General features: G+C 39.1%; 1 protein-coding gene across 4 annotated transcripts in view; it reads left to right on the forward strand.

Annotated features, from left to right (window-relative positions):
* LOC128691092 (putative neural-cadherin 2) overlaps window positions 1–11635 on the forward strand; it is an 816602-nt gene that overhangs the window by 271533 nt on the left and 533434 nt on the right. For all 4 annotated transcript variants that reach the window (XM_070089108.1, XM_070089105.1, XM_070089109.1 and 1 more), the window contains exon 2: window positions 9574–9679. In XM_070089108.1, the coding sequence (XP_069945209.1) occupies window positions 9622–9679 (58 nt within the window). In that variant the 5' untranslated portion in view covers window positions 9574–9621. The remainder of the gene's footprint in view (window positions 1–9573; window positions 9680–11635) is intronic.

Below are 11635 nucleotides of genomic sequence, written 5' to 3' on the forward strand. Positions count from 1 at the left end.
CTCCTAACCATACACTCTTATATTTCCTCCTTGTACTCTTACGTCAAATATTTTGTTTCCTTGACTTTTTCTTACTCTGATCACCATTCACATTTGTATAACCGAATTCAATTTCCTTATTTCCCCAAACTCTTTCAAACTCCTCTACCAACCTATGCATCATCTCTTTATGAATCTCCTAAAAGTCCTGTCATCACTAAAGGACAGCTGTAACACCTTGTACATCATGTCAGATTTATTATATTTTAAGTTTGACATATCTACAAAGTATTATTCACTCCTTTTACAACTCCATCTAAAAATGCACGAAATATCCATATTTACACCTCACCTCTCTAAGACTTGCTTTTAAAGATAAATATTCTCCTTTCCTGCAACTCCTAAGCTGCTGTAAAACAAGCAATGGTGAAAATATTATTATAACCTTGTATAAAGTGATAACCCCGAATGTCAGATTCAGCGCAAGAAGTGACAAAGCTTCGATCTCTCGTTCGCTATTCGTCGGTTAGATAGGTTATTTGTCCTCACCCGAAGAATACAAATGTTAGACAACTAGGTGGATAAGGAGCATTGAGAAGAACTTTAAAAAAGAAAAATAATATATAACGAGCCAAAGCAGTGAGTTCGTAGAGCCTATCAGAGCTTCATGAGCCCTTTAGAGGTTGGCGAGACATGTAGAACTTGAGCTCTAAAGAATTTAATATAAATTCACGATAATATTTATGCGACTTTCTCGTTAAAATTACGTTTCAAAGCTTTTTTATGTAAATAACTGAAATGAGTGGCATACTGTACGATAGATCGTTTAGTTCTAACAGTGCCTGGACATACACAGAAGTGATGTATTACTCAGTAAACGAGAAACGGAAATACAATAATACAGCGTCCTTCTAGTGTTAGCCTCATCTACTGCTGGTGTTCATCTAGTCTCCTCTTCTCAGTAAGGGAAGCTTTGATGCCGGTGAAAGGTTCCCAATCCAAAGAATTGGAGCTATCATTTCCCCTGAATAAAAAAAAGAAAAATATGACCTAAAAACGCAAGTGACTGCCAAGTCCACGAGTCTCACTAGACAGGAAATTGTTGTAAATACTTTCATGGGGAAGAGCTAATCCCATGAAACTCGTATAGCGCCTGGGTGAGTGGGAGGGATGGGGAAGAACCAGATCTGACCCGGGGAGACGAAAGGTAGCTAGAATTTCTTGACTGAAGAGTTCTTCATAAGCATTAAGGCACTCCACCTTCTGGTGTCTGACAAGAGATCAGGAATGACTATTACACTGAATGCTATACACTCATGGAGATAGCACAGTGTTTAATGAATGGGTAATGGGACGCATTCACTCTTCATTTAAGAAATAGGAGGGTAATTCCCCAATTCTTTGATCAAAGAGCTCTTCACTGGTCAAAAGGCACTACCCTACCTCCCTGGAGAATGAAGTACACTTAGTTCGTAAAGTCTGAGTGCTTTCTCGCCAACGCCAGTTAACTTTTTTTTTCTCTCTCTCTAGTTTGCTCACAGAAAGCGCAAACACATAGAAGAGCAACGGCAAATAATAACAGCAAATATATTTTTTTCATAAAACTACCCGTGAAATCATAATATGACTGTAAACAAGTCGTGGAACGAAAAGAACTGGCTTGCCATGGGTATGAATCTTGCCCATTTCGTGAGTTAATGAGGATGGTCAGAGCATGATTTCGTTATATAAAAAACAGATGGCGTGCCTCTGCTCTCAATTCTCAGTGGCTAATGGTTGAACTTTGCTCCTTACGATGTGATATGTGGCGGTGCCGAGGCCACCAGAGACACGGGCAGTGTATCCTGGCTCGTGGCCTGGCAGCTGTACCACTTCAGAAGAGGAAGAGGAGAATGAGGAAAGCGAAGAGAAGAGGAGGGAAACGGACACAGAGGTTAACTAGTAAGTGAATCTCTCTCTCTCTCTCTCTCTCTCTCTCTCTCTCTCTCTCTCTCTCTCGCTCTCTCTCTCTCTCTCTCGCTCTCTCTCTCTCTCTCTCTCTCTCTCTCTCTCTCTCTCTCTTACCGCTGCAGTGGAAAAAGGTCACGTTGCAGAATAAAAGGTTTTATTCAGTAAATGTTGATAAAGCTCTACGGAGAGCAAAAGCTTGCTCCAGTAAAAGCTTGTTCTTCATATTGTCTTCATAGGCTTTGAAGAGCCAACCTCTTACCAGAAGACATAACAAATATTGCCGGAGCCAAAGAAAAAGTTTTCAAGAGCAAATTTTACCACCATCCCCTGCAAGCGACTGATCAGACAGGATGTTACGGTTATTTTGGCCTGCTGGCTGCTGGCATCAACAGCCTGGTTGATCCGGCAGTCAGCGAGAAAAACCAGGATGGTCACAGGGATGACACAAGTGTGTATCTATCGCATCAGTGTAGCTGAATACGTGATTTACCATGGTTGTAGTGGGTCCTGGGCAACCAAATTCCTTAATCGGGTTTAAGAATTAAAACTGCTCATCTTGGAAGCCGCTGTCATACCCACACTCTGGCCCACGGGGATGTGTTTGGTTTTTATTTTCCTTAGAGAACTAGTGATTCATCGGCCCTTTACCTGAGCCTACCTCACCTATTGTCCTGATGGAGAGAGAGAAAAGAAAAGGAGTTTCTGGAGAAAGTGGAGACGATAGCAGGAAAAAAAGAGGAGGAACAAGGAGGTAGGAGGACATGCACGAGGGGAAGAAGGGGAATGAAAAATATATGTGGACATAGCAGGCAAGGATAACTACGTCCCCACTCCCCTCCACCAGATGAATCTTACAAATCTTGTTAAAAGTTTTGGCTTTGTTACTGCAATACTGAGTTGGTACCATATGTTAGAGTCGGATATTAAGGTACATTAATTCCATATATAACTGCTTCTTTCCTTGCAACTCCATCCCACATATCCCAAAAATGTTTTAAGATTTTTTTTAAATATATATACCTTCGTATGCCGTGCGCGGAGCAAGGGGCTAGTAATCCCTTTTACTATATTTAAAAGGAGGAATTTTCGTTTTTCCTTTTGGAACACCTTACCTCGGTGGGATACGGCAGGTTTGTTGAAAGAAAGAGGATATATAAATATATAAATATAATGTCGTGCCGAATAGGCAGAACTTGCGATCTTGGCTTAAATAGCAACGCTCATCTTGCCATATAAGACAAGCGAAAATTTGTGTATGCAATAATTTCGCCAAAATCATTCTGAACCTAACGAGAAAAATATATTTCACTCTGTTTAGTATTAAATTATTGTAATCAAATCTAAAATATATTTAGTTGGGTTAGGCTAAAATAAATTGCTCTTGTTCTAATAAGGTTAGGTAAGTTTTCTAAGATTCTTTTGGTGCAAAATTAAAAATTTTTACATTAACATTAATTAAAAAAATATATCTTTAAACGTATAAGAGAACATTGACCAGTTTTACATATTCAGCACCACACACACACACACACACACACACACACACACACACACACACACACACACACACACACACACAAATATATATATATATATATATATATATATATATATATATATATATATATATATATATATATATATATATAAATATATATATATATATATATATATATATATATATATATATATATATATATATATATAATATATATATATATATATATATATATATATATATATATATATATATATATATATGTATAGATATATAAAATGTCGGCATATATTTTGAAAATCTAACCGAATGCTACCCATTCCTCTGACGACACTGCATGAAGTACAAGTTTTACTTACGTATAATTCGGAATTTCAGTATTATAGAATTTTAGGAAAGAATTTTCTTTAGTGATTAACGTTTTTCCTTATTTTTTCCATCATATTAGTCGTGAAACGTGATGGTTAAACTTTAATTAATCTTGTTAGTAATTAAAAATTTAAATACTTTTTTTATGAATTTTCCGTTCAAAATTATTAAAGAAATTTTCACTTACATTGTTTTAACGGAAAATACTGTTTTTTATAGGCTGCATTCCAGTCTGTGGTATATGGTTCAGTATTATTATTTTTTTCTCAAACTGAGGACAAAAACTCAGGTTACAGATTAATCTTTTATAAATATGCGAGATAGAGAAGTATATGCAGCAGATAGAAAAAAAACTTCCTTTAGAGGGAAAACATTGTGACAGAGTTGTTTTCTCGGATGTTTATTGTTTATTGTTTATATTCTTGGCGGCAGTGCGCTCTTCAAGTGCGCATCTTAAGGCAACTTGTATATGTGTCTTCGTAATTTTATACAGTTTGTATATATGCAAAACATAAAACTGTTAAACTTTTAACCTCGAGAGCCTAGTAATTCAAAGGTACCATTCATGGTTGACTTTTCCGAAAAGTTACACCCATTAAGGTTTGTCTAGATGTTTAAATCAAAGGTCAAAGTCTCAGACCCGGTTCATGAACCGAGATATTTCTGCCGAGATCACTACTCCCTTTTAGCTTAATGACACAAGAAAAGGAAACAGACTAATAATTAAAAATTTAGCTTCTTCGAAGATTTTTCTTGTTGCATTTATTTTTTTTCCTATCATGATCTTATAATTTGTACGTAGTAATCTATTTACTGTTACCGAACTTAGTCTGTTACTGATTCAGGGGATAGTTGTTGTTATGCTTAAAGTGTATTATTATATAATATATGTGTATATATAATATAATGTGTATATATATATATGTCGTGCCGAATATGTAAAACTGGTCAATTAGCAAGAACTCATTTAAAATTAAGTCCTTTCTAAAATTTTCTCTCATACGTTTAAAGATATATTTTTTTTCATTAATGTTGATGCAAAAATTTATAATTTTGCACCAAAAGGAACTTAGAAAACTTACCTAACCTTATTATAACAAGGACAATTTATTTTAGCCTAACCCAACTAAATATATTTTATATTTGTTTACAATAATTTAATGCTAAACAAACACAGTGAAATATATTTTTTTCGTTAGGTTCAGAATGATTTTGGCGAAATTATTGCATACACAAATTTTCACTTGTCCTATATGGCAAGATGAGCGTTGCTATTTAAGCCAAGATCGCAAGTTCTGCCTATTCGGCACGACATATATATACACATATATAATATATATATATATATAATATATATGTCGTGCCGAATACGTAAAACTTGCGATTTTGGCTTAAACACCAACGCAATTCTTGCCGAATAGGGCAAGTGAAAATTTATGTATGCAATAATTTCGCAAAAATCATTCTGAACCAAACGAAAAAATATATTTCATTGTGTTTATTATTAAATTACTATAAACTTATGTAAAATATATTTAGTTGAATTAGGCTAAATTAAATTGCGTCTATTATAATAAGGTTAGGTAAGCTTCCTAAGGTTCTTTTGGTACAAAAACATTAATTTTTATATTAACATAAATGGAAAAATATATCTTTACATGTATAAGAGAAAATTTTACAGTGCTTAGTTTTACAAGAGTTCTTGCTAATTGACCAGTTTTACCTATTTTCTAAGATTTTAATATGTGTAACTAAAATATTAGCGAAAGGGAACGCATCAAAATATTTTTTTTTTTTTTTTGCCAGGAGTGGCATAACTAGGTGCCACAAACCTGGCAATTAATGTATCCCCTGACACTGGGGAAGGGGGGAAAGCACCAAAAATGGTTTTGGTGTATATTAGCACTTCAGCAAATTAGACATTTCGGCCGCTGGGGAGTGTGATGAGAGAGCCTAGGAAGGCAAGTTTGTATTCCTTGGGCATACGAAGATCTGAAAACGAAATTTGTTATTGTGAAACTGTCGTAGGGTAAATGGTAAGGAGCAACTGACCCTTGGTTGAAGTGCAGACGTTTCGCCCATCAGTGATTTTCCTGCCGTGAGCGAAACATTGCCATTAATAGATGTATCCAATGTGTATGAATAGCATTTCCTCCACCGTGACGGTATTTACAGGACGATCCAGTTTAATAAGGGGATTTTTTTTTTTTTTTTTTGCTGGTGTCCTGCCTCAGCCACACACAGCTAGTGTGTCCTGCCTCAGCCACACACAGCTAGTGTGTCCTGCCTCAGCCACACACAGCTGGTGTGTCCTGCCTCAGCCACACACAGCTAGTGTGTCCTGCCTCAGCCACACACAGCTAGTGTGTCCTGCCTCAGCCACACACAGCTAGTGTGTCCTGCCTCAGCCACACACAGCTAGTGTGTCCTGCCTCTGCTAAACATTGCTGGTGTGTCCTGCCTCAGCCACACACAGCTAGTGTGTCCTGCCTCAGCCACACACAGCTAGTGTGTCCTGCCTCAGCCACACACAGCTAGTGTGTCCTGCCTCAGCCACACACAGCTAGTGTGTCCTGCCTCAGCCACACACAGCTAGTGTGTCCTGCCTCAGCAACACACAGCTAGTGTGTCCTGCCTCAGCCACACACAACTAGTGTGTCCTGCCTCAGCCACACACAGCTAGTGTGTCCTGCCTCAGCCACACACAGCTAGTGTGTCCTGCCTCAGCCACACACAGCTGGTGTGTCCTGCCTCAGCCACACACAGCTGGTGTGTCCTGCCTCAGCCACACGCAGCTAGTGTGTCCTGCCTCTGCTAAACATTGCTGGTGTGTCCTGCCTCAGCTATACACAGCTGGTGTGTCCTGCCTCAGCTATACACAGCTGGTGTATCCTGCCTCAGCTATACACAGCTGGTGTGTCCTGCCTCAGCTATACACAGCTGGTGTATCCTGCCTCAGCTATACACAGCTGGTGTGTCCTGCCTCAGCTATACACAGCTGGTGTGTCCTGCCTCAGCTATACACAGCTGGTGTATCCTGCCTCAGCTATACACAGCTGGTGTGTCCTGCCTCAGCTATACACAGCTAGTGTGTCCTGCCTCTGCTAAACATTGCTGGTGTGTTTTGCCTCTGCTAAACATTGCTGGTGTGTTTTGCCTCTGCTAAACATTGCTGGTGTGTCCTGCCTCTGTTAAACATTGCTGGTGTGTCCTGCCTTTGCTAAACATTCCTGGTGTGTCCTGCCTCAGCTATACACAGCTGGTGTGTCCTGCCTCAGCTGAACATAACTGGTGTGTCCTGTCGTCGCTACAGACAGCTGGGATTCCAGTAAATGGAAATATTGGCGAATTCCGCTTCCCAAAACAAGAAAAAATGGGCAGCCCGGAACACAGATCACCAGCAGTGATTTCTCTCGCCTGTGACTGATTCCCTCACATAATGTTTCGCTTTCCGGAGGAAACTTCGAAATTGTTTTATTTTCTTCGTAGACCAAGTTCTTTATATTTTGTATGAAATGAAAAAGCCCTTCACATTTTGGATTATTTTCACGTTTAATACGGATTTTAATGAACGCTTAATATTTAATTTAAAAACGAGTTCACAAGAATTGCGATATTTTTTGTGGAAAAGTATTAACTCTTATTAGAAATTCCTTGTTTTTTAGATTTTATTTTTTTATATTTTAAAAATCATATAGAAATATTATCATATGTAGAATAAGAGAAAACTTGGGCTTTGAATAATTTTTTCTAGTTACAAAATAATAAACAAAAATATTTTCTCTCCCAGTTAAAGGAAAAAAAATGGTATGACTATATTTCGCTTTAATGAGAAAATTACATGTTCATTTCCAATATTTCCTGTTATTAAAAATTAGGGTGAAAAGACAATTATTTGTTTATTAAATACATTCATACAACTGCTCATTGCACATCAATATGTATATAAGAACATAAGACCATAAGAAAGAAGGAACACTGCAACAGGTATACTGGCCTATGCGAGGCAGGTCCAATTCTCCCACCGGCTTAAGCTAATGCCTTGAATTAGTGAGGTAAGACACGTCACTTAAGGGGGGAGGGGAACACGGCATCCGACCTAGTAGTACAAGCTAGTCAGGTCCAACTCACAACCACTCATGTATTTATCCAACCTAGTTTTAAAACTACCCAACGTCTTAGCTTCTATGACGGTACTCGGGAGTTTGTTCCAATCATCCACAACTCTATTACCAAGCAATTGCTTTCCTATATCCTTTCTGAATCTGAATTTTTCCAACTTAAAGCCATTGCTGCGAGTCCTGTCTGTTAGATATTTTTAGCACGCTATTTACATCCCCTTTATTAATTCTTGTTTTCCATTTATACACGTCAATCATATCCCCCTAATTGTATGCCTTTCTAGAGAGTGCAGATTCAGGGCTCTCAGTCTATCCTCATAGGGAAGATTTCTGATACATGGGATAAACTTTGTCATCCTCCTTTGTACGTTTTCCAGTGCATTTATATCCATTCTGTAATGCGATGACCAAAACTGCGCTGCATAATATAAATGAGGCCTAACCAAGGATATATAGAGCTGAACAACCTGATGACTTCTATTATGATGAAAGTAAGACACATGTGCAACATCTGGGTATCTTTATTGTAGACGTTTCGCCATCCAGTGGCTTTATCAATACAAATTCTAGGACATAACTTGAAGACAGTAGAACTATGTACAGAAGATGAGGTAATCAGTCCCTCAAACTAGGAGTAGGTGCGAACAGCACCATAGTCGTGGAGATTCCTAGTTTGAGGGACTGATTACCTCATCTTCTGTACATAGTTCTACTGTCTTCAAGTTATGTCCTAGAATTTGTATTGATAAAGCCACTGGATGGCGAAACGTCTACAATAAAGATACCCAGATGTTGCACATGTGTCTTACTCTCATCTTGTCGGTATTATATACCATTTCGTACACGACTTCTATTATTTATACTTCTTGCTATGAAGCCAAGGATTCTGTTAGCTTTATTGCGAACACTAATGCACTGTTGTCTTGGTTTTAGATTACTGCTAACCAGAACTACTAAATCCTTTTCATAATCCGTAATATTAAGATCTACATTATTTTAATACTACGGATTGCGAAAAGGATTTAGTTCTGGTTAGCAGTAATCTAAAACCAAGACAACAGTGCATTAGTGTTCGCAATAAAGTTAACAGAATCCTTGGCTTCATAGCAAGAAGTATAAATAATATTAGTCCTCAGGTTGTTCTTCAACTTTATATATCATTGGTTAGGCATTTCGATTATGCTGCACAGTTTTGGTCACCGTATTACAGAATGGATATAAATGCTCTGGAAAACGTACAAAGGAGGATGACAAAGTTGATCCCATGTATCATTATGAATGAAGATATTTAAGTTTAAACATGGCAGCTTGGTAACATTTTCCTTTCAGCAGCATTTTAAGTAGGAAGGAGAAAGGGGCTTTAATAATAATCATGATAATTTTAATTATAATAATCCTCAAGTAGTGCCCAGAAGAGGTAAAATATAGATTATTATAGTTATGGTTATGGAAAGCGCTAAATCATTATAGCCACGGAGCACCTGGGAAATAGGAGGCAGTCAGATTGAAGTGAACTGTACATAACTTCATGAATGAACATCCTTTCACCAGTACTAGGACACCACGACTGACTTGTTAACCATTCAGATGAACATAATATATATTGCAAACTATTTGATGCTTTCTCGATTTAAAAGTCCGTCTTTTGTCTTTCAGGATTGCTAATATCCGCTGGCACAGGACCCGACCGAAAGACACACAAGGATGGCTGTGAACGTGTTGGTACCTCTGCTCATACCACTGGGAGAACAACTCACAAACGGTGAGTATGAAGCTCAGTCTGTCTTGGTTTGTTTGTCTGCATTCCTCACCCCTTCCTCTCTTTCCTCACCCACGTCTCTCAATTTCTTTTCTCTCTCTTTGCCTCTTTCTCTCTCCCGTGTATATATATATATATATATGGTATAGAAAGACACGTAAGTAAACACTATAACATGTTTATTAGAAAACGTTTCGGTCCTGGGACCTTGATCACTTCTAACATACAGAGGTGGAAAGACATTATATATAGGCGGAGAGTGAGATGTGACGCACGGTGACCTGAGGAATGTCATAAGAACATAAGAATGGAGGAACACTGTAAAAGGCCTACTGGCCCATGCGAGGCAGGTCCTTATCAAAACAACCTCTACCTATGATGAGGACGGGTAGACGATGAAATCATGTGACTCCTGTGTTGTTGGGTTGGTGCTGCTGAAGTATCATGTATGCCAATGTTTTTGAAATTTTGTAGTTTCCAGTGTTGCGTTCTATAGTGTCGGTGACGGCGATTAGTGAGGCTTCTAGGCACCGTCGGCGTCTGAGGTTTGGTTCGGTGAGAACGAGTTGTGCCTCATTCCAGTTCATCAAATGCCCCGTGGAGTCTCTGTGGAGGAGGACACAGGCGTACCTTACATCGTCTCTGTTAGAGGCATTTCGATGCTCATTCAGGCGGACTGCAAGATCTCTGCCTGTCTCGCCTACATATTTCTTGGGACAGAACCCACAGGGGATAGTGTAGACGCCTGCTGTAGAAGTTAGAGGTGTGGGGCTGCGTTTCGTAGTGAGGTCTTTGATAGATGATGTGTTTATGGTGGAAACGTTGATGTTACTCATAGCAAGTGTCCGGCGAGTATTCGTGGCAACATCGCCACATGGGAGTACTATGAACTGTTTAGGGGGCTGTTCCATGGGCGGTTTGTTGAGGATAGCTTGTGCCTTGAGTCTGCAATCTCGGATGAAGAAAGATGGGAACTGAAGACGTGTAAAGGCTTGTGTTATGTAAGTGCATTCTTCTTCTAGAAAACAAGGGCTGGAGATGCGAAGAGCTCTCAAAAAGAAGCCAATGAGGACTCCTCTCTTAGTGCGGGTGTCTTGGTGTGAATAAAAGTGTATAAGATCGTCCTTGTTGATAGGTTTTCTATACACTTTGAAGAGAAGTTTGTCACTGTCGGGAGATCTGCACAATAGAACTTCGAGGAAAGGAAGTTTGCCATCATTTTCGAGTTAGTGTAAACTTTATTGATGGTTCAACTGCATTGATCTTGTTGAGAAGGGCCTGGATATTGAGACGTCTCGGATAGAAAACCAATATATCATCAACGTATCTTAGCCAGGTAACGGTGTTGGGAATGAGGGTGCTGAATTTCTCTGTCTCCAGGTTTTCCATGAAGAGGTTGGCAAGCACAGCACTGAGCGGGCTGCCCATTGCCATCCCAAAGCATTGTTTGTAACAGTTGTCCTGATACTTGAAGAAGTTGAAATTAACACAAAGTTCCACTAGATTGATGAAATCTAGAAGAGGTAAAGGGAGGTCGTGGTTTTCAGTGAGCCTCTGTCTCATAATGTTGATTGCAGCGTCAGTAGGAACGTTGGTAAAGAGGGCTGTGACATCGAAGGAAGCCATGCTTTTGTTTTTGACATTCAGGTTGGAGATTCGGGAGAGAAGGTCACCTGAGTGTTTGAGGTGGGCTTGACTGATGGTGCCCAGAAGCGCTGAAAGGTATTTGGCAAGGTGGCCGGCTAGTCTGTGTGGTGCACTCCCTATGCCCGAAGTGATAGGCCGTAGTGGGATGCCAGGTTTGTGTGTCTTAGGAAGGCCATACAGGCGTGCTGGTTTCGGTTGACCTGGTAAAAGTTTAAGTAGTTTTTTGCCTTGTTCTGATTTTCGTAAGAGGCTACGAGCCTTTTGAAGGAAAGTCTGGGTACTTTGAAGTAGCACTGATTCCGATACAGGCTG

The sequence above is a fragment of the Cherax quadricarinatus genome, chromosome 27, assembly GCF_038502225.1.
Source record: "Cherax quadricarinatus isolate ZL_2023a chromosome 27, ASM3850222v1, whole genome shotgun sequence".
Taxonomy (NCBI): domain Eukaryota; kingdom Metazoa; phylum Arthropoda; class Malacostraca; order Decapoda; family Parastacidae; genus Cherax; species Cherax quadricarinatus.